General features: G+C 36.9%; 4 protein-coding genes across 4 annotated transcripts; 3 read left to right on the forward strand and 1 right to left on the reverse strand.

The window, feature by feature from the left end:
• The first annotated feature begins 237 nt into the window (after positions 1-237).
• Positions 238-6,976, forward strand: LOC116016637 (protein LONG AFTER FAR-RED 3). Its single transcript, XM_031256993.1, has 15 exons — positions 238-588; positions 679-824; positions 2,767-2,868; positions 3,055-3,127; positions 3,566-3,672; positions 3,775-3,898; positions 4,102-4,296; positions 4,695-4,780; positions 5,005-5,112; positions 5,319-5,414; positions 5,484-5,582; positions 5,698-5,772; positions 5,875-6,006; positions 6,113-6,228; positions 6,532-6,976. Exons 1-15 carry the CDS (start codon positions 486-488, stop codon positions 6,743-6,745), a joined length of 1,776 nt encoding a protein of 591 aa, XP_031112853.1. The 5' UTR covers positions 238-485; the 3' UTR covers positions 6,746-6,976.
• A 16-nt stretch (positions 6,977-6,992) lies between these two features.
• On the reverse strand, positions 6,993-8,641 carry LOC116016638 (50S ribosomal protein L20-like). Its single transcript, XM_031256994.1, has 2 exons — positions 8,380-8,641; positions 6,993-7,444 (listed from the first exon to the last, which is right to left on the reverse strand). The coding sequence occupies exons 1-2, from the start codon at positions 8,563-8,565 to the stop codon at positions 7,253-7,255; spliced, it is 378 nt and encodes a 125-aa protein (XP_031112854.1). The 5' UTR covers positions 8,566-8,641; the 3' UTR covers positions 6,993-7,252.
• Positions 8,642-12,458: 3,817 nt separating this feature from the next.
• Positions 12,459-16,048, forward strand: LOC116017518. The gene is made up of 8 exons (XM_031258126.1): positions 12,459-12,984; positions 13,758-14,042; positions 14,383-14,442; positions 14,525-14,734; positions 15,032-15,150; positions 15,246-15,343; positions 15,437-15,561; positions 15,652-16,048. The coding sequence occupies exons 1-8, from the start codon at positions 12,742-12,744 to the stop codon at positions 15,793-15,795; spliced, it is 1,284 nt and encodes a 427-aa protein (XP_031113986.1). The 5' UTR covers positions 12,459-12,741; the 3' UTR covers positions 15,796-16,048.
• A 2,296-nt stretch (positions 16,049-18,344) lies between these two features.
• Positions 18,345-21,634, forward strand: LOC116017223 (hydroxyproline O-arabinosyltransferase 3-like). Its single transcript, XM_031257764.1, has 9 exons — positions 18,345-18,619; positions 19,345-19,826; positions 20,074-20,141; positions 20,223-20,424; positions 20,509-20,606; positions 20,743-20,812; positions 20,900-20,971; positions 21,059-21,175; positions 21,268-21,634. Exons 2-9 carry the CDS (start codon positions 19,419-19,421, stop codon positions 21,331-21,333), a joined length of 1,101 nt encoding a protein of 366 aa, XP_031113624.1. The 5' UTR covers positions 18,345-18,619; positions 19,345-19,418; the 3' UTR covers positions 21,334-21,634.

Here is a 21,634-nt window from a genome sequence, read left to right on the forward strand (position 1 = left end):
TGCACGCAAATACACATAATTAGATTGAATCTTGACAGTCTGAGTTTGAATGTTTTATTATCTTGATTGCATTCAAATACACAATCAAATCCTGAAAGGTAATTTCAATGTGGACTTCTTATTAGTAAGAGGCATGATCTTTATCGTGATTTAAATCATCCGCAAGGTAAATAATGCACCAGATATTGGTCCTGGGCTCCTGGCCTTTTGCACCCAAGAGTAATTCATCGCTCTCTCTCTCTCTCTCTCTCTCTCTCTCTGAGTATTTGCAGTATAGGGACAAAAGAGTTTTCATAAACCGTAATTAATCAGAAAGTAGATCATATTTGTTAACCTACCAAAGAAATAAATAAATAATGTGATATGATGGAGTTGCTTTGTTTTATGTGGCGCCATTGTCGACCAACACTCTATCCCTCCCGTATATACAGCCCAGGCAGAGTGGAAAGTAGAATCTGAATCAAGAAAGAAAGAAAGGGAATGAGATGGATATTCTGAGGGTTGTTGTTTCAGCTTTGCTGGTTGCCCTTTTGGCCATAGCCTCACTTCCTCTTCTCAATCTCAACGACGATTACTCCAACTCTGCAAGTACACTCTTATTATTGTATTCCAGACATGTATGCTCTGCTCTTCTGCATTTCTTCTGTTTTTCACTTTCCATTTTTGTGTTCTGAGCAGAAGTGCTGAAGTGGAGAAAATCGTTTGCGGACTTGGTGGTGAGAAACGCCACTATTTACACCAGCGATGCCTCTCTCCCCTTCGCCGATTCCATGGCCATTCGCGCCGGTCGGATTCTCCGACTTGGTACCTATTCTTCTATCAAGGTAATCATTAGCCCAGCCCACAATGTATCTCTCTCTCTCTCTTGCACTGCGCATTTGTTTTGCTTCCATTATTCTTCAATATTTGTTGCCATATGCATATTTGTTATACAAGCGCGCCAATTGAGCTTGTACTTGGTATACTATTGGTCATGGCCCCTGGGATCGCATGAAATTTGGTTCCATAGTTCGCTGTAAAAAAGCTTATTATGTCTTTTCATTTCTTATTCCAAAAGTAGATTTTTATTATGAGCATTTTTTTCATAAAGCTAAGCTACAGTGTTAAAAAGGTACTCATATGTAACCAAGTGGCTTAGACTCTGAACCAATCACACTAGGTCCAGTTCCATTTTTTTTTTTTTTTTAATTTGGATTAATTAGGTTTCCACCTTACTCTTAACTAATCCTAAACTCTCGTGACCCTGTTCAAAAGTCCTGGAGGAGGTAAATCGCGAGTTGCTCAAGCAACATTCCAATCCGTCCCTTTCATTGACTTTGCCCACGAGGGATCCATCTCTACACTTCCACCAACTTGGGGAGAGCCAAATCTCCAAGTTCTCTGCTGATCTTATTTTTTTTTTTTAAAGGTGAAAACAATGGTGGGGGTGAAGGGAGGGGGATGGATAATGGCTTCCTCCTCCAAAGAGATAAAACGTCACAAAATAGTTTTGTAAAAAGTGAAAAAGGAAACAGGCATGGTCTGCAAGTAGGTTTTCACCCCTCAACAAGAAACAAAAACACAAGAATACCTGCTCTAGAAATGCGAAAAATAAGTTATTGGTCTGTTGTGAATGGTTTTTCTTTTTTGCATATTCGTCAGGTCTATGTAAGTACATAAAGAATATATGGAATATAATATTTTATTAGAAGTTTATAAGTTTATGCAGTATCTATAAGTTTAGGGAAAGAAGTATCTATGAAACGTGCAAAAATATATGCTTAAGGAATTTTAGTTTAGATAGCTTTAAATTTGATGCCAGCTTAATGTGTGCAGTGTGGCCCTGAAGAACTGCACATATCACTTTTTAGAAGTTGTTGATCCCTATTCTGGATTAGGAGAACATATAAAGGAAGAAGCTTCCAATGGCCATAATATATTAGAAAGAAGAAATAAATTACCATTTTGCTATAAAGTGGAAGTTGGTGCAATGTAATGATGGCCTTAGACAAAGGGGCCACAAGTCCACAACTAGCACTTTTTGGACTTTGGAGATTCATACATAACCAGTTGCATGTAGTGAGAGAAAGAGCTGAAACTTGCAATTTGCAAATATGGAAAGCATGGTTTTGGTCACTTGAATCTAGATTGATTTGTAGGTTTTGATCATTTTATCAATGCCATAGTTTGTTCTCATATTGTTGATGCAAACTTTGCATTTAGATGACTGCAAAAGTAACATTGATTGAAAACTGGTTCATTAAATTGCAATTTGTACTTCATTATGTACTACATCCTAGTACTTGTGGAAATTCAAAGCTCGATGGTGATCTTCTGACCACTTATATAGTCATGCAAGATCCACACTAATGAATATGATTGATAGTCTGAGACCCAATATTCTATATCTTGAAATATATCATCTGTTTCTTTGTTTTACTAGTCAATTCCATTAAGGCACTGGTAGTTTTTTTCTATTCCCTTCCTTTTTGTTTCTCTCTGAGTCACAAGTTATGATATTAAATAAAAGAGTAATGCTAACCAACCTTCCAAAATTTTCCCCTCCTAATCTCCTGACACGACACTTTTTCATTGGATGGTTTAGTCTTTGATAACAAGTTAGTGGGGTCAACCAATTCATTGCACCCAATGATTATAAGCCATGTTAGGAGGGATTTTAGGAGGGGAACAAAGCATTTTCCTAAATAAAAACGCTTCATTTTCAAGAGATATAGAGGTTCATGGTTTTATAAAGTCAATATAATAATGGAGTATATGTGAACGCAGGACTTGGCAGGGTCGGGGACTAAGGAGCTGGATGTAGAAGGGAAAGTTGTGGTTCCAGGATTTATTGATTCTCATGTACACTTAATATTTGGAGGATTGCAGGTCTCACATCAGTCCTATGATCTCATTTTCATCTATTTTGTAAAGTGTGGTATTTCACTGACCACATATCATGAACTTTGGCTTAACTGTTGTTAGATGCTTTTTTTATTTGCAAAGTTTTTTCTGATATCGTATGTCTGTTTATCTTGATTGGGCTACATGCTTTTGAAAACAAAATTGAAATAGATGGCACGAGTGGAGCTCCGTGGTGTTAATAGAAAAGAACTTTTTGTGAGCAAAGTTAAGGAAGCAGTAACAAGTAAATATTCTTGTCTCCCTTGCAACTTATGGTCTTGTTCTTCACACCAATATATTACTCTATTTTAGCCAATAATAATTAGAGTTACTTTCAATTTGTGGAGTTGAGTTTACTTGCATTCTTGAATCAGCTGCACTTGACATTAGCTCTACAGAACTGCTAAGTCTTCTTAATATTTCAGGTGTGGTTTTGATGGTAAATTCTGAAGACTTACCTGCCTTGTCAGGAAAATAATAATAAAAAAAAAACATTTGTAAAACAAAACGTTGATTCTTTAAGAATTATATAGAATAATTGAACTCCTGATATATCTCAATCTGAAAGAAGTTTATATAAATACTATGCTTCATTTTAATTTTACTAAAGTATTTTACAGTTACCTGATTGATTGTTCTTTTCTTTCCATTTTGCTCTGTTCTCCCCTGAAATTTTTTCCAGATATGAAATCTGGTTCTTGGTTATTGGGTGGTGGGTGGAACAATGATCTCTGGGGAGGAGATTTTCCAATGGCTTCTTGGATTGATGATATTACACCTCACAACCCTGTAAGAAAATTTTACCTTAATATTCACCAACTTAATGTGTCCATTTGCTTTGGAAGTCAGCTTAAAATCTTGTTCATTCTTGAATCTTGAGATCATACCCAGGTTTGGCTATCAAGGATGGATGGACATATGGGCTTGGCTAACTCCTTGGCACTAAAATTTGCTGGCATTTCTCATGACACACGAGATACAGATGGTGGAGCTATAGTGAAAAACAGTGATGGAGGTGATTTCAATGTGTATTTTTCATTTTCTTGTGCAGCAAATAGCAACAAAGAAAATTAAAAGCAGTACACTTGATTAGCAAATAGTATTCAAGCACTTCAATCGCATGCTCCTACTTCTTATTATGAAACTTGCTACCATATCTGATGCTATCAAACAAGTTTTACAATAAAATTCTTATTAATCGGGGACAATCATGTGCAGAACCTACTGGTTTGTTGATAGATTCTGCAATGAAGCTTGTGTTCTCCTGCATCCCAGAACCTTCAACAGATGAAAGGAGGAATGCTCTTTTAACAGCAAGCAATCTTGCGCTGATGAGGGGTGTGACAACAGTTGTCGACTTTGGAAGATATTTTCCTGGTTCTTCCACAGAACTTTCATGGGAGGATCTTTCAGGTTCAAATAGATAAAACAATGGCTGAAATTACTGTAGTGTTATATACACAGCCATTAGGTGTTTCATTTTTTTGGACATTAAGATTATGCATGGGATTAACAGACGTGAGAAATACTTTAATATATACTCTTCAAATGAAAATAACTTGGAAAAGTAGTCAATCATTATAAGGCAAAAAAATTCACACAAGCACAATTGCACAAACATAGTGACACTAATTTATCAAACATGTGCATTTGTGTAGAACCTAAAACAGGATTTAGAATTCTGATATATCCATCATTAGATAAGAATCCTACAATAATAATTCTGTATCTTTCTAATCTGTGCTATTCTTTGAATGACTTTCTTGTTGCATGTATAAAGTTAAGCCATCATTAAAACATGACAATTGCAGATGTGTACCAATGGGCTGATTTGTCAGGAAATATGGTGATCCGTGTTTGCTTATTCTTTCCATTGGAGACATGGGCACGCCTAGAGGTATTCGAGAAGTAATATAAAATTATAATTTTACTGACTCATTCTGTTTAAGTTGATATACTTCATGAAAGGACGGGTGTTCTATAACCAGTAGATGAGTGCATGTATATTTGCACTGTTTGGCTGAAAATGAGGATGGGAGGGTGCTGTGTATTTGCTTTATTTATTTACCTTGGTTGTTTCTTTGGTAATGATGTGTTTTGTTTTTCACTCCTATGTCTCAGGGTTTTGTAAAGAAGGTTGGTCGTTCTCTGAGTCAATGGGTTCACTTAGGTGGTGTGAAGGCTTTTGCTGATGGATCTTTGGGATCTAACAGTGCACTGTTTCATGAGGTCAGAACGTATGACTTGCTTTTATGCTCTCTCATCCAAAGATACATCATGAAGACATTATTAGACTTTGCTTTCTGCAAATATAACCATTTGTGATTTGTCTTGCAAATATTTCGATCGATCTTATTCAAAGTAGTGTGTTCAGACATGGGCACAGGGTGTATAGATTTATTTAATTGCACTAAGTTTCTCTACTGTGTCTTCAGCCATATGTTGACGAGCCTCACAACTATGGACTACAAGTAACAAATATGGATCAGCTATACAACCTGACTCTTTCTGCAGATAAAGCTAACCTTCAGGTGCTTTATATTTTCATACTCCAATCCTTTTGCTGTATTTTTATGTTGCTCATGCACACATTTTTTCAGGTAGCCATTCATGCCATTGGCGATAGAGCCAATGACTTAATCTTGGATATGTATGCTTCAGTAGCTTCTGAGAATCAAATGAAGGATCAACGATTTAGGGTAAATCCAACTGCTAAGAATTTTACCAGTCAAATCTTTCTGGCTTTCTGTGTTGCTTCACATTGTTCTTCGTCTTCTGAGAAATAGTATTATATAATTTAACAAACACTTGCAGATCGAACATGCTCAACATTTGGCCCCCAGGACTGTTGCACGGTTTGGTGAACAAGCAGTTGTTGCTTCAGTGCAGGTTCCTCTTCTCTAATTGCGTCATCTGTATACATTATTCCTATTGTACATAATTTGCAGAATTTTGGAAAGGTAATTAAGACTGAATTCCTATTGACTACAGCCAGATCACTTATTGGATGATGCTGATTCCGCAATTAAGAAACTTGGGTTGAAGAGAGCAGAGAGAGGATCCTATCTATTCAAGTCGCTCCTCGCTAACAATGCACAGCTAGCATTTGGCTCTGATTGGCCAGTATGAATCATCTCATACCTACAAACTCATATTTTCATTATTCCATTGTAGTTCATCAAGTTTCTACTCGAGGGTTGCCAGACCTTTCTCTTCATCTTGTTTTTAGGTAGCAGATATTAATCCGTTGAGAAGCATAGCGACAGCAATGAAAAGAATACCTCCAGGTCAACAAAACGCTTGGATTCCATCAGAATGCATGAGTCTAAAGGAGGCACTAAATGCGTAAGACAAACAGGGGCTCTTTCTAGCCATTCCTTTATGTTTTAGCCTCTGGGAAAGAAATTAAGGAATCCACAATCTCTTATTCTCTTCTAATGTTTTCTGAAGTAGGAAGTTTTCTAGATATATTATAACAAGAATAGAAATTGTTTGGACTGCAAAGTTTTTTCTAAATATAGCAAAGTACTACACAATAATGTAATTGCTACTTGCTAGTAAAAAAATGGAGCACTCGAATCTTTATGTTGTTTCTATAGTGTTATTATTGTCACCTGCTAGTGGTCACTTGGATTCAACTGATGGTAGGTACACAATCTCGGCTGCTCGGGCATGCTTCCTTGACAAAGATGTTGGATCACTCTCTCCTGGGAAGTTGGCAGATTTTGTGGTTTTGTCCACTGATTCATGGGATTCTTTTGCAAGTGATGGATCTGCCTCGGTTCAAGCAACATATGTCGGTGGAATCCAGGCTTATCCCAAAAAGATCAAGGCTGATTATGAGATGGAACTTGAGAGATAATGAAATACATTGTAATGTGTATACTTCTTTCCTGTAGTTATTCTGAAGGTAGTCAAGGATAGTAAGTTTCAATATGCTTAAACTAGAAAGTGGACACCTGAATACCATAGACTGCAAACTTGGAGGTTTTGCCCAATTAGGCAAAAGATTCCGATGATTTCTCACATTGACAGTCATTTACTTAAGATAAAATATTGTAATAGTGAGTAGATTCTGAGAGTTTTGAGGCAAGAATCTGGCTTCTTCATTAGATAGTAACCTTAAAACTCTGCTCAAAGAAATGCAAGCATTAATATTTTGCCATTGTTTCATACATCAGCAAACATAAATACCAGAAGACTTGTACTATCTAACACCATCTCTGGTTGTATCCTTGAGGAGTTGGCGAAAACACTGACACAAGCATAACTGTGTCCTCTCTTGAAATGGGGCAAAAAACTATATTATCTGCTAATATTTGACTGTTTCTCAGCCATGGGACACATGACAATTGACAGAAATTGTGAATTAAACAAGAATTGAAAGACCCTTCTTTTCGGAGGATGGAATGGCTGCCTTGTTACCAGGGAAAGCAGCTCGTGAGATGTCAACCAGGGCTTTGAAGCTATATGGTTCGTGCATTGAGAGCTCAGACAAAACTTTTCTGTTTATCTGGATATTTTCCTTCATAAGTCCATGCATGAAATTACCATAATTTACCTGAAAAGTTGACAAGAAAAGAAGGAAGGCGGTTTCAACATCTTAATCAACTAGTAACAGCAAATCTTGTTCTAATTACTACAAATTATAGATGGTAAGTCTGAATCATGAATATGGAGTATAGTGATGAACTTTGCATATGAACCAAATCCAGCTACTTTGACTGCTTTACACCACAACCCTATATCCATACTAATCACCAGCACAGAGAATGAAAAAGTTTCATCAAGTCACTAGAAAAAAGAAACAAATGTGAAGAACATTTTCTAAACCACTTTACAGTTTAAATCCCATCATGAAAGAAAACAACTTTAACCATCCATTTCTTCGACCAAATTTTAATCTTCTCTTGTTTTTTTTTAAAGTTCTGTCATGTCCTCTCGGTTTCTTCCTCATCCCTAAATACCTATACAAAATTTTGGGATCTCCAAATTTGAAGTCTTTACACCCCTATTGGACAAGAATTTCCCATCTGCTGGCCTTTTTTTTTTATCACATGACTATGTTTTCAAGGAAACACAAATCCTCAATCTGTAATTTCATTATATCATTATAACAAAAACAGTAGTTTGAGTAATGGATCCATCAAGACCAACAAAATGAAATTGATTCACACTGTTGTTCGAGCAACGGTTGTTTGTATTGAATGTAGTAGTTATACTTCCAATTTTGCTCAAATATACGCATTGCAGAACTAACACCAAACAGAGTTCACAGTGCATAGGGAAGAATATATATCCAGAGCACATAAACCAACCAAAACACACCACACAATAAACAAAATTCCAGAAAAAATCTTCAAGAAAAGCTATCAGCTCGAAGTCCAATGAGGCATTTAATCAAACACATAGCAGTCACTCAAAATAACACCACATATCAAACGGAATTTACGGATACAAAGGGATGGCGAAAGAAATGTGATAAGAGAAGCGTACTCCGTGCTGGCGAGTGCCGGCGTTGATGCGCTGGATCCAAAGCGAGCGCATGTCTCGCTTCTTGTTGCGGCGGTCTCTGTAGGAGTACTGTAGCGCTTTCTCCACCCTCTCCCTCGCTATTCTTATACAGTTCTTTGCCCTCCCTCTGAACCCCTTTGCTAGCTTCAATACCTCCTTCTTGTTCATTCTCTCTCTCTCTCTCTCTCTCGTTGTCTGTCTTGCTGAAGCAGTGTAGACTGTAGACTGCAAACTGTTTCTTCCTCTTTGCCCTATTTCGGACCATTGAGGTTATAAATAAGTAAATAACATAATTTATGAGATAATATCGAATTTAGTTTTGGGTATTTTTTCTTGATTTAGTTCTAAATGATTTTTTTGTTTTTAATTAGGTCATCCGTTTTGATGGTTATACTCAATTGAGTCTTCTGTTAAGATCGTTTGGTAATTTCACATTCATCAATACTCAATTAAGTCTTACACTATAGTAGTTTTATACAAGTTAGTCTTTGACTATAGTAATTTTATTCAAGAGTTTTTCGCACTGTTGGTCTCACGACTATAGTGGCACAAGTTTTTACCATGACTTTCAAACATTTCATTATCGATCCACGACTATTGTTTTTTTAGTTAAAATGGTCTTTTCGGCCAAAAATCACCGGAGATTGAAGCCAACCATTTCTGAATGGGTAAATATGGCATTTTGCTCCATGCCTTCAGCTTCCCCGTTTAACAAAATAACAGCGTGTTTGGTTTGTGGAATAGGTCGGAAATGGAATACAATTTCCGGGAATAGACCTATTCCATTGTTTGTTTCGTCATTTTATTCTTGGGAATAGCATTCCCGGGAATGAGTTATTCCCTTTATAGGGATAATAGCTATTCTTAGGATACCTCCTGGTATTAACTATTTCCAAGTATTTGAAAATAACTTTTATACTATAGTACCGAAAATACCCTTTCGTATTATATTATAATCCTTATATATAATATTTGTTTATTTAAATATATTTATATATTAAAAAAGTAATTAATAATAATAATAATACATTTTTATTAATCTAAGTTATGAGTTGATTTTTAAAACTAATAATAATAATACATTTTTATATATGAGTATTTATGTATTTTAAACACATATTTCATTTCTATTCCTTAAACCAATCAAACAATAAAATTGCATTCCTAAAGTCTATTTGAACCAAACAATAGAATCAATTCCTATTTTATTCCTTACCCTATTTCATTCCCTGTGAAATACTATTACTATTCCATTAAAATTCATTCCGTGAACCAAACATGCTATAAGGAAATTACAATTCCTTTCAACCAAACATTGTAATTCAAGTGGTTAAAGAATTATGTTTTAGGGTCCGTTTGGAAAGCATTAAAATGTTTCATGGAAAATGAGTCATTTTCCGAAAAACAGTTTCATTTTCAGTGTTTGGATGTATTATGAAAAACTGTCTTTGTGTGTTTGATTCATTTTCTGAAAAATGGGTAGAACTGTATAATTAAACATTGTAATTATTTTATTTAAAATATAAAAACGTATAATAATATTAAAATAATATTATTTATTAAAAATAGAATTAAAAAGAAAAAAAAACGTAGCACAGGTTTTCAGCGGAATCCTGTACTAGTTTTCGCCATGGTTTCTGACGGTTTCCCCACTTCCTTGGTCCACGGTCATGGGTGATATAGCTTGGTTTTGACCGAGAACATGTGAAACGACCATTTTGACAATTCCAAAAAATGACTTACAAAAAAAAATCTCATAAGTCATTTTCCGAAAAAATGAACTGATTTTCCTTGGTCAACGGAAAACATTTTCCGTTAACTACATTCTTCGGACGTTACCAAATAACAAAAGCTCAAAAAAATATTTTCCGGAATGCATTTTACGGGTTAGCAAACACACCCTTAATTAAATTGTAACTACATCCAACCAAACAACCCATTTAATGGTAAAAGTTTTACATTAAAATTTTACTGATTAATTTAGTAATAATTGTGAGGGAATATTGAGTAGTAGACTACCCTCAATAAGCTGAACCCAATAGATGTTCCACAATTCCACTGGAACAATCGAAATCTGGGAGTCTAGGTATGATACGCATGCATAATGTTTACACGTGGAGTTGTTGTCACACTATAGCGGCTAAGACACTGTCAAGCCTGTAAATAATAAATATTCACATTGTAGTTGGATCCAACTTTGTATTGTTAATTTATTATCCCTCAATTGTTATCAAACTGTCAATGTTGTCCCTTAACTCCGTATTCATCGATTTGACCCCTGAAAATAATTGTTTTTGGTCACATAACTCCATCCGGCCGTTTTCCGGTGAGGAGTCCGATTTAGCTATGGGTAATTTGGTCATTTCCTTTCTTCAATCCTCCCTCCATCCGATTTAGCTAGCGAGAGAAATTCTTGACGTCTACGGCCGCCGCAGTAGAAAAAGAAGCAAGTTGATGAGAGACACCGAAACTTGAGAGAGATAGAGATTTGCAGTGAAGCTTGTCGACTTTCATATCCCCGTCGTTGCTCCGGCCAGAGCAGCAACAAAGTCGTCGCCGGCTAATGAGATTGTCGACAATCATATCCCAAAAAAGGCTCGCTCAGGTGGGAAATACTGGATTAACCATAGAATACTGATATTCTTTTAATATCACAAATGGCAGTTGGAAATTCATTGTTTTCTTCTCTAACAAATTCAGTGAAAAACACATATATATGAGTATTGTAATTCGGGAACGGGTCAATTTGGCGATGAGAGAAACAATCGAAGACTTTCGCCCTTGTCGACGAATCGCTGTGTGGATGGCGGATTGCCTTCATCTTCGAGCATTTCTTCCAAGGCAAAGGTCGGTAGCTGTCTCTTTATAGTTTATGGCATATAGCTGTCTCAACATTAATTCAATGAATTACTGGTTTTTCCATTTTAATTTTCAGAAACTATTTGGCCCCAAGACTTAGGCATCAAATGTTACTTCCCAACTCCTCTTCATTAATTCAAGATGAATTAGAGGTTGCCGATGCTCTGTTTGACTTGATGAAGCAATCTCGTTCTCCGTCTCAGTCTCAATCTTTGTCGCCGTTGCAGGGCTCTATGAAGCGAAGTGATTACTCAAGTCAAAAGATCTCGGGCAACTTCTTCTCCTCCGCATTCCCATCTTCTTCCCTGGACTTGAGTTTCTTCCTCGCCGATTTTCTCACAGGGGTCTCTATCGGCCGCTTTACGGGGGCTTTGAGGTCGAAGGGACATTAGAGGGGAGGTTAGGTTTGATTGTGAAGTCAGGGGTGTGTTGGGAAGAATCCGACCCTTCTTCGTTGGATTCAGATTCGGATGAAGATTGTGGCTTTTCAACGGTGGGCTTCTTCGACAACAGCGGCGACAATGAGCTAGGGAGGACTGAAGAAAGGAAATGACCAAATTACCCATAGCTAAATCAGACTCCTCACCGGAAAACGGCCGGATGGAGTTATGTGACCAAAAACAATTATTTTCAGGGGTCAAATCGATGAATACGGAGTTAAGGAACAACATTTGACAGTTTGATAACAATTGAGGGACCAAATCGGTGATTCCCCCTTTATTACTCTAAACATATAATTATATTTCAATTTAATTTACATTATTTAATTCACTAAATATCGTTTCGTAACTCTTTAATGTTCTTATTCTAATGTCTCAAAGTTGACTAAACTCATCATATAATCAATTTGTGACTATTTTATGAAAAAATTAACATCAAACATACCATTTTTCCTTGATAAGGTGGACCTAAACAAATTATGAAGCAAAATCACTGAAAGCAAAATGACAAAGAATTTAATTAATTATAACGCATGTTGGTTTTATCAACGCTTTTTTCAAAGTGCTATTTATACAAAAGATAAATGGTCTAATTTAGGTAAATTTAATTTACCCATAAATACAGTTAATTTTCTTTCCTTGTAGTCAACACTCCATTAACGGTGGGCATTCAGCCGACAGTCAATCTGAGCGTAGTATTCTCCGACCACCGTACGATGATTGATTAATAATACTGTCAAAAACCTCGATAAAACATTGTTTCCAGTCGGCTCCGTATGACTGAGCCGTTCTTCGAAAATTCACGGTTGTCAATCTGTCGTACAGAGAAGATACCACGAAACGGCTGTGGAGATTGCAGATATTTATCCCAAAATATCTGTTCTAGTATTCCACTTGTCTGTGTTTTATGGTATATATACACAGAGAGAGAGAGAGATAGAGAGAGAGCTTTAATTACAAGATTTTTTCCTTTTCGGGCTAAGAGGTAAAGCGATCGGATTAGGATTGCCATTTCTGCGTTTTCAGGAGGAGAAGAAAGTGAGAGATGAGTGGATTGAGTTGTCCGTGGATTTCGGGAGCTTACGCTTCTTCCGTTAGTAGAAGTCGATCCTTGTCCAAATTCCCTTCCAGAATTCATCATTTTTCGCCCAAGGAAATTGACGGCGGAGGCGGTGGCGGTTTTGCCGTCTTTTCCTGCTGTAAATCTCAGGCCGAATCCAATAAAGATCTCAAATTTCTGCTCCATGATGCCCTCGATGAAGCCGGCATCGACACCGCCCATGCTCGTGTATGTATTTTCTCACTCTTAGCTTTTTCCATTTTCTTGATCACTGCGAATTATGATTCCTAAGCTGCCAGGTTGTTGGTGTTGTTATCATCAAAGCTTTAATCTCATGAAAAAGCAAAGAAAGAGATGTTTGGACAGTTTTGAGTGACGAGGGAAACTTGCAACCATTGTTGGAGTTTGTGTAATGGATAACCCCTGTCTTATGACCCTCGTACTATAAAGAGATAAATCAGGTCGGCAATAGCCGACAGGCTCAAACCAAGGAGCCTAATAGGCCGTTCCTGGGAGTTGAACTTATAAACTTGTGGTTATTAAGTAACAGTCTGACCAATTTGGCTGGGTTGTCTGATGTTTAGATAGTTTGGGTTGGTAGGAACTAGGAAGAAGCTAGACTGCTAAGTAGTGTTTGTGAACAAGGCATATGAGTTCATATATATAATTATTTATTTGATTCTTTTCCTAATTATGGTAATGTATCAACTACTCAAAGATAGTGGTAGGTTGTAAGTAGCAGTCACATAACTGGTATTTCTTTTGTGATGCCATTGCATATAGAGGTAGGTGGATTGATTGGAAATATGGGCATTTTTAGGGTAAGGCAATTGTTAGAAAAGTACCAAGCTAAAAACGCGGGATTGGCAATAAAACGAAGAATCAAGAATATAAGTTTACTGATGTATGTTTTATCCAGCAAAGTGAGAACTTTTGAAAGAGGCAATTTAAATTTGATGCCACTGATTTGGTTTCTGCGGTTCTATATCACTTATGTACAGATGGCAAGGGAAGGGTTCTACTCACAGATACAAAAACTATCAGAAATTGAGAGAGAAACGAGCATTAGCATAAATAGGAGGGTTGATTTGGGAAAAGCAGCTCTGTATGTAGCAGCTGAGGATGACTCGCTGATTTCACACTCTTCTGTTCCACTTCCGGTGGATGATTTCTTGGCAAGATTGGATGACCTTTCTATGGACTATTGTTCCCACTATGGCTCTTCCTTCAGGTCGTCACCGGAAGATTTTCTTAAATGTTTAGACAGATACCTGTATATTGATAAAGTAAGTCTGCTTGATTCGTATCATTATAGATGTGATGTGATCTTGACCTTCAAATTGAAGCATGTGCTCCATCTCAACTAAAAGCCTAAGCTGATAGTTGGATTAGACATTTATGTTTATATATTATATGCTCAACACTTCATATTGTCATAGCTGTGAAGTGCGACCTTTTATTCTTGAATGATTTTAGTTTCCAAAGAGTGCCTTTGCTGTTTGCATCCTCGTCCCGTCGAGCTTGTAGGTGTTGATTGCCTTATCAGCTCAACAATAAGATACTAGTTTTCTGCTCTTTCCGCCATCGGGATTTGTTTTGTAATTCGAGCATATTGAAATCTTGTAGGGTTTTCAGAGGATGAGCAAAAGCAACCAAACAGAGCAACGGGCTCTTTATCTTCACTCGGTACGATCCTTTCTTTGCTTCTTCTCTCATTTAAGAGACTTTAACCCTCCAAAGTTATTTTCATAGCATTTCTTGTGTCCAGGTTTTGACTCATCGTTCGGGATCTGCTCCCTTGCTCTCACTCATATACTCGGAGGTTTTGAAGATGCTTCGTTTGTGGGGTCTTTTAAATTTTGATGCCGAGATTTTCTTCCCCCTTGATCATCATAGTTATCCTAGAGGTTATCCTAAGAAGAAAGGCACAGAATCTGATCAATCTCATATCATGACTGCAGAATCCTTGTTGGTGCAGGTAAATATTTCATTGAATGGCTAATGCTGTTTATGATTTTTTTTTTTTTTTAAAAAAAAATAAAATTTCCCACTCCGTTTATCTTTTTTTTTTTGAATACAACTGACCCTTTTTTTTGAATACAATTGACCCTATTACATTTAGTATCTATTCATTTATACTTTCTCAACCTATTGAAGCACGAATGGCTCAATCTCGTGACCTTCCATATGGGAGAGTCACTGCATCCCATCTGAGCACAAGGTGCATGGCCACTCCGTTTATCTTATTTGTTTTTACTTACGTGTGCATATGCAGATATTGAAAGATTTGAAGGTCGCTTTTTGGCCATTTCAACACGATCGTACTAGGAGTCCCTTTCTGAGGGCAGCAGATGCTGCTAACTGCTGCGAAAGAACTCAAAATACCAACGAGAGGTGCTTCCCGTGCTCAACTATCTTCTGTTAGACTTATCTTTCTTATTTTATTATACATTTTGGTGCAACTTAAAGTTTATACTGCCTAAATGCAGTGCCTTGGAGCTAGCATCTGTTAAGGCTGCTCAGCATAGGCTGCAAAGGGGTGTTTGGACCAGTGTTCGTTTTGGGGATATGAGACGTGCACTCTCAGGTATATATGTGAAACTCGATTGAGATTTTATCTTGTACATAAAAGCATCATGTTTTCTGCTTGATCAATATTACTCCGTTCTTGTTTATGCAGCATGTGAACGTCTTATCCTCGTAAAAACCGATCCCAAGGAAACGAGGGACTATGGCGCTCTTCTTTACCACTGTGGGTTTTACAAGGAATCACTCCAGTACCTTTCGCTATATCAGGATACGAAGGTATACCAATTATGCTTTCGGGTCACTTGAAGCATTATTATTGTGCTCATAATTTATCTTCTGCCTAATTTATTGCCCGCTTCCATGTAGAATGAAGTAATCGATCCAAGTGACGAGGAGGATGAAGCGGTGCAGAAATTAATGTTTCGTGTTAACTTGATCTTGATGGAGGAAGGCTGGTCTAGGCCTGCAGATAACGGAAGTCTCCTTCGCAACAACTCTGAACCCTGGTAATGTACAGTGTTAAATTATTCTCCGTTTTAATTAATGAAGAAGAAACACCCGAAGTTTTTGTTCCTTCACAATGTACTATATATATAGCTCAGAAACGTAACTATAGTGATTCCTGTAGAAAAAAAGTGTAATAGGAACTGAAGATGTGGACACAGAGGAGATGATTAAAACATGTAACTGTGTTCAATATAATATGGAAACAAATCACTGTAGTTGGTTCAAAATGAACAAATGACGGGTATTTCCTCCCTCATGAAGATCATCAAGTTAACAGCACTATTGTAAAAATTGGCCTAGGCAACTGCCCAGGCGCCAATTAGGCGTTAGGCGCCCTAGGTTAAAGGGATTTTACCTTTAGGCGGACATTAGTCGGCCGGTTGATTAATCAGTTGACTAGGCGGCTGAGTCGGCCAACTCGGCGCCTGATTCGGCCAATCCTGACGCCCAACTCAACCATTTTTTGGGTGCAATGTGTATACTATTATGTTTTTCTTATTATTATTATTAACTCGCTCGCCTAGTAGGCGCGCTAAGCACCTCCCGAGCACCCGACTAGCCTTCTACAACATTGGTTAACAAGTTCACTTCCAGGGAAAAAAAGGAACACTCTTAGCCAAGAATTCGTTCCGGCATTATTGATTCTCAACAAAGACATAGAAATTAGGTTTCGTACAGACCAGGATCCACATCATTCGCACTTACCTTGGAGTCTCAGTGTAAATGCCTGCAAGGCTAAAAGAACAGCCTTTATTTTCTCCCTGGTATCAGCATCAACCAAGGCATTTAATCATAAAGAACAAAATTATTGGCGATATTTGGTTTTTCATTTAATCATAAAGAACAAGGCAAAAAAAGAAAACAAGTACGCATACAATTAATGTATTTGAAACGAACAAAATTACCAAAAATTATCAAAACAAGAGCAATAAAAGGCATCAAATTGTTTTCTCAAAAAAAGAAAAAAGAAAAAGGCATCAAATTGTCTAGATTTTTATGGCAAAACCATTAAGTATTTGACAAATTGACAATGTCACTTACCATCATTAAAACTCATCATGTATATTAAAATCAACCTGCGGGCCCACCCATTTCATGGCACATTAATTAGTATCCGAGATCTTGGACTAAATATCTGATATTGTTTCATTCGATATGATTTGTGACACATAATATTAATATTATTATCATCTTTCGTATTTATCTATACATTAACTGATTTTATTGTAAATTATCTCACAAAATTTTTTAAGATTTGGTCCATATGGTCCTATTTGATAACATAGTTAGCTTATCAGTCAATTTTAACTTATTTGATCAATTAATTTTGTGTAACAACTTATTGCTCTAAAATCTTAAAATTCAAAAAAACCTTTTTTCAATTAGCTTTTAAGAAAGTAATTTTACTCAGCTAACAGCAAATTTACCAAACATATTTTTATAATCAGTTAATGCTATCAACTAGTCAAACAAACTAACACAATCAGCTAACAGTTACTCTGTATTTACCAAACACTACCATAATATGATCAAAGAGAGGCTTAAACTTTAATGGTGGAGAAAGATATTAAGAGAAATTAAAGGTCAAAACTCAAAACTAAGAAAAATAGTACCAGTAACCAAAGAGAGAAGTGCAGTCGTGCAGAAGCACGAAAACCTTAAAGGCGCATTTGGAAGTTTTAAATTAAAAAAAAAAAAAAAAAAAACTCCCAAAAGTGAGATTCAGTCAGCAACTAGTCACGGATCCAGAGAGTTATAGTATCTCTGTCCTTTCAATCTTTGTTCTTTTCAATACCTACTCCTTATTGGATAAGGATATTAATAGCCCGTTTGGTTCGCTGAAAAATATTTAGAGGAAATATAATTCAAATTTCATGGAAAACAAATTACCAGGAAAATATATTTCATTGTTTGGTTAGTGGAAAAGAAATTACTGGGAATATGAATTCCATTGTTTGGTTGGATTTGGAATGGTAAGGAATTATCAATATAAAGACTAATATGCCCTTAACAATTAACAGTGATAATAAATTATATTATTTTGATAAAGGTAAAGTTGTCCATGCTCAATACTTTCTTCCCAAACTCTAAGGAAAACAAAATACCAACTCCTAGCAAAGAATTTGTTTTCCTTCACTTTTGGGAACTCAAGTTCCATTGGAAAACATTTTCCATCCATCCAAACAATGGAAAAACACATTTTCCTTCACTTCATGGAAAAGATTTTCCATCCAACCAAACACCCCCTAAATATGGGTATGCTCTAATTTTTTTGTGACAATTGTAACCACTTTCAAATTAAGAAAATCAATCCCAAATTAAATTTGAAATCTTGTGATTATCAAGTCAACAGTCTAATTTGACTAATCAACTTGGTTGGAATTGTTCCGAGTAGGCTCTAATCTTTACAAATATGTGTCATAGAAGTTAATTTCTATATTGGCGAGAAGTGATTGCAAAAGAAATACGCTTTTAATGATTGATTGTAGGGATGTAACCGGGGTTAGGTAAGTTGGGTATTGTCTTTTTTCCCGTTGTATCCAAAAGAAAATCTCAGACAAAGTGGTTGTAGTCTTGGAATTCAACACAACCTTTATATAGCAACAAATCAAGCATGATTTACTGTTTCCTAGTTTTGTTCTTTTCAGTCTGATCCCCCATTCATACCAGATTCTGTGTCTCTGTCTTTCATCTTTACAGTCTTTTTCTTGAATGCTTTCTGGGTTTTGTTCTCCCTTTTTTTGAAAATTGGGTTTTGTTCTCCCTTGTAAACCTCTCTCCCTCTTGCTCCACTCTGTCAATCAGGGTACCCATTTTATCCAAAAAGGTAAATTTCTACTTCTGGCTTTTTAACTTTAATAATTTTGATCACACTTATGTTTCTGCTTTTTATATTTTTATCAATCTTAGGATTAGTAAATGTCATTTCTTGTTCTTCCCTTCCATTTACTCAGCATGCTAAGGGCTTGATCATCTGTTGTTTAATGTTTGATTCTTGATTGTCTTTGATTGTACCTGACATTAACTGTAATCTGAGGTTTTGAAAAAATCACCATTTTGGTCCCTCAATTGTTTCGCAATTGTCAATATAGTTCATAGTTTTCAATTTCAACTAACTTGATCCTCGAATTGTTTAAAATTTCATCAATTAAACCTTCCGAGGGACCAAAATGGTGATTTTCCCATTTTTTAAATTTCGTCAATTTGATCTTCGAAGGGTTTAATTGACGAAATTTTAAACAATTCGATGATCAAAATAGTTGAAATTGAAAACTAGGGACTACATTGATAGTTGGGAAACAATTGCGGGACCAAAATGGTGATTTCCCCTGAGGTTTTTATTCTAACCTGTTTGTTTGATGATAAATCACATTGGCTTACAGCTTCTTGCTGTTTTTGAGGTTTGGTTCTAAATTGTGTTTGATCCTATCCTAAGAACTGATTGAATGTCAGGTGATTTGCTTTTCAGCCATGACCACTGTATTATACTAACTCGATCTTTGTATCGATAAATGTCAGCTTCGTTGTAAAATTAGTGCATTGTTCTTGCAGATTGAAGTTGCTGTTCAAAGCGATTAGCGTACTGCATATGTTCTGCTAGCCCGTGTTGCAGAAATTAAGGTGGGATGGGGCGGGCAACAATGTTGTTTCTGGTGCTACTGTCGTTTGGATTTTTTCTAGCAACTTATAATGTGATGATGACAATCATCCACTACAAAATATATGGGTATGGGGAGTGGATCATCAGCGGTTTGGGCAGCCAATCTCGTGGTGATCCAGTTCTGCAGATGCCTGAGAAAACGAGAGGCCCGGGAATGGGGAAACCGCGATTCCACATTGCTGTCACAGCTGAGAGCTCTCTTTATAGCAAATGGCAAAGTAGGATTATGTACTACTGGTACAAGAAACAGAAGGATTTGCCCGGATCAGAGATGGGGAAGTTCACGCGAATTCTCCATACCGGAGCGCCTGACAATCTGATGGATGAAATCCCGACAGTCGTCGTTGATCCCCTCCCGAACGGCCTGGATATGGTGAGTAGAATACTGTTACGAAAGTAAAGAGAGAATTTCTGAATATGTTGTCTTATACTGTACAAAGCCCTATTTAGGTACTAGAACATTATAATAGGAAACAAGTTTTCATATGCCTACCTACCTAAATCCTAAGACTGCCTAATCTATAGAGATTCCATATATTAAATATATTCCATAACAAATACTAGAACAGCGTGATCATATTTCTGTCTGTTTCTGTCACCTCGTTTTAACCTCGTTTCAGAACTATGTTGTCCTAAACAGACCGTGGGCATTCGTGCAGTGGCTCGAGATAGCTACAATCGAAGAAGAGTGAGCTTTCGTTTGTTCATCCGAAGATTCATATATATATGGTGATTACATACTAAATCCTAGTTTTTGTGCCATTTGCAGATACATTTTGATGGCAGAACCCGATCACATTTTTGTAAGGCCTTTGCCTAATTTGGTTTTCGGGGACTACCCTGTTGGCTTCTCGTTCTTCTATATCGAACCATCTAAACACGAGAGAATCATAAGGAAGTTCTTCCCCGAAGAGAATGGCCCCATAACCAAAATCGATCCAATTGGGAACTCTCCCGTTATCATCAAGAAGGCAAGTAAAAAAAAAATAAAAAATCTTCACAGTTCTGTCGAAACGAAAGATATGGCATAATGGTTTTTCGTGTGACTTGTTTAGGATTTGCTGGAGGAAATTGCGCCAACTTGGTTGAATCTTTCTGTGAGAATCAAATATGATCCCGAGGCTGATGAAACGTTTGGCTGGGTTCAGGAAATGTGAGTGTAACTGTGCAAGACAGACATATCTAACAACAACAACAATGTCCATTATTCTACTTATGATCTGAACTTGATTGTGTGACTTTGTTGTGAGTGTGACAACCTTAAAATTATTTTTTTCGATGAATACAAGGTACGCTTATGCTGTAGCTTCGGCTCTGCACGGGGTGCAACATCTTCTCAGGGAAGATTTTATGATACAGGTTTTGATCCTAACTACATTCTTAGTACACATTTCTTCTGTCTTTTTGTCCTTTATGGTTTATGGTTCACAAGTGGTGAAATTACAGCCTCCATGGGATCTGGAAACCAGAAAAAAGTACATTCTGCATTTCACTTATGATTTGGACTACAACGCGAAGGTAAAGCCTGTTCGTTTAAGCTGATAGTGAAATTGCATATTAGCCCGGTTCAAATAATGATGCACCTTGTGAACTTGGGATTTTCAGGGTGAGATGATGCCTTATGGGGTTACTGGAGACTGGGAATTCAAAAAGAGAAGCTATTTCTTTGCGCCACCTCCTAGAAACTTCTCATTGCCCCCTCCGGGGGCACCAGAAAGCGTGGTATGTCTTCTTCTTCTACTACTACTCGTTTGCTCGTTTGTGTGAGGAACATACACGGGGTGATCAGTGTTTTGTTATGGCGTTTTTCGTAGGTGACTCTCATCGAGATGATAAATGAAGCTACTGCCAACCTTCCTGACTGGGATTCGTTGCGGTGAGCTGTCATGAAGCTATGGTTTTGAGATGCAAGGGAAGTGAAGTTTTTGGTTGAGCTTAGTGTAGAAAGGAAAAGGGAAAGGGAAAGGGAATGGGAATGGTATAGTGTAGACACAGCACAAGCAGTAGTGGAGTAGTTGGGATGATTGTGAAAATTTTGTGCAATTGAGTGGGAGATTGAGTGGTTTTGCATTTGATCATAACTAACACACCATGGAGGGAGCATATAGCTGCACAATTGCTCTGTGATGATATTGGCTCCCAGAATGCTATTTTTCTCCCAACCAGATTCCCTTTCTCTAA

This window comes from Ipomoea triloba, chromosome 4 (genome assembly GCF_003576645.1).
Source record: "Ipomoea triloba cultivar NCNSP0323 chromosome 4, ASM357664v1".
Taxonomy (NCBI): Eukaryota; Viridiplantae; Streptophyta; class Magnoliopsida; order Solanales; family Convolvulaceae; genus Ipomoea; species Ipomoea triloba.

Bases quoted from the DNA above. Each gene is read 5' to 3' on its own strand.
- LOC116016637 (XM_031256993.1), top strand. From the start codon at position 486: ATGGATATTCTGAGGGTTGTTGTTTCAGCTTTGCTGGTTGCCCTTTTG. The intron at 2,869-3,054 runs GTCTCACATCAG...AAATTGAAATAG, and splicing joins TAATATTTGGAGGATTGCAG to ATGGCACGAGTGGAGCTCCG. The intron at 5,113-5,318 runs GTCAGAACGTAT...CTGTGTCTTCAG, and splicing joins ACAGTGCACTGTTTCATGAG to CCATATGTTGACGAGCCTCA.
- LOC116016638 (XM_031256994.1), bottom strand. From the start codon at position 8,565: ATGAACAAGAAGGAGGTATTGAAGCTAGCAAAGGGGTTCAGAGGGAGG. The intron at 7,445-8,379 runs GTACGCTTCTCT...TCAACTTTTCAG, and splicing joins CCGGCACTCGCCAGCACGGA to GTAAATTATGGTAATTTCAT.
- LOC116017518 (XM_031258126.1), top strand. From the start codon at position 12,742: ATGAGTGGATTGAGTTGTCCGTGGATTTCGGGAGCTTACGCTTCTTCC. The intron at 12,985-13,757 runs GTATGTATTTTC...ACTTATGTACAG, and splicing joins TCGACACCGCCCATGCTCGT to ATGGCAAGGGAAGGGTTCTA. The intron at 14,043-14,382 runs GTAAGTCTGCTT...GAAATCTTGTAG, and splicing joins GATACCTGTATATTGATAAA to GGTTTTCAGAGGATGAGCAA.
- LOC116017223 (XM_031257764.1), top strand. From the start codon at position 19,419: ATGGGGCGGGCAACAATGTTGTTTCTGGTGCTACTGTCGTTTGGATTT. The intron at 20,607-20,742 runs GTGAGTGTAACT...GATGAATACAAG, and splicing joins TTTGGCTGGGTTCAGGAAAT to GTACGCTTATGCTGTAGCTT. The intron at 20,972-21,058 runs GTAAAGCCTGTT...TGGGATTTTCAG, and splicing joins ATTTGGACTACAACGCGAAG to GGTGAGATGATGCCTTATGG.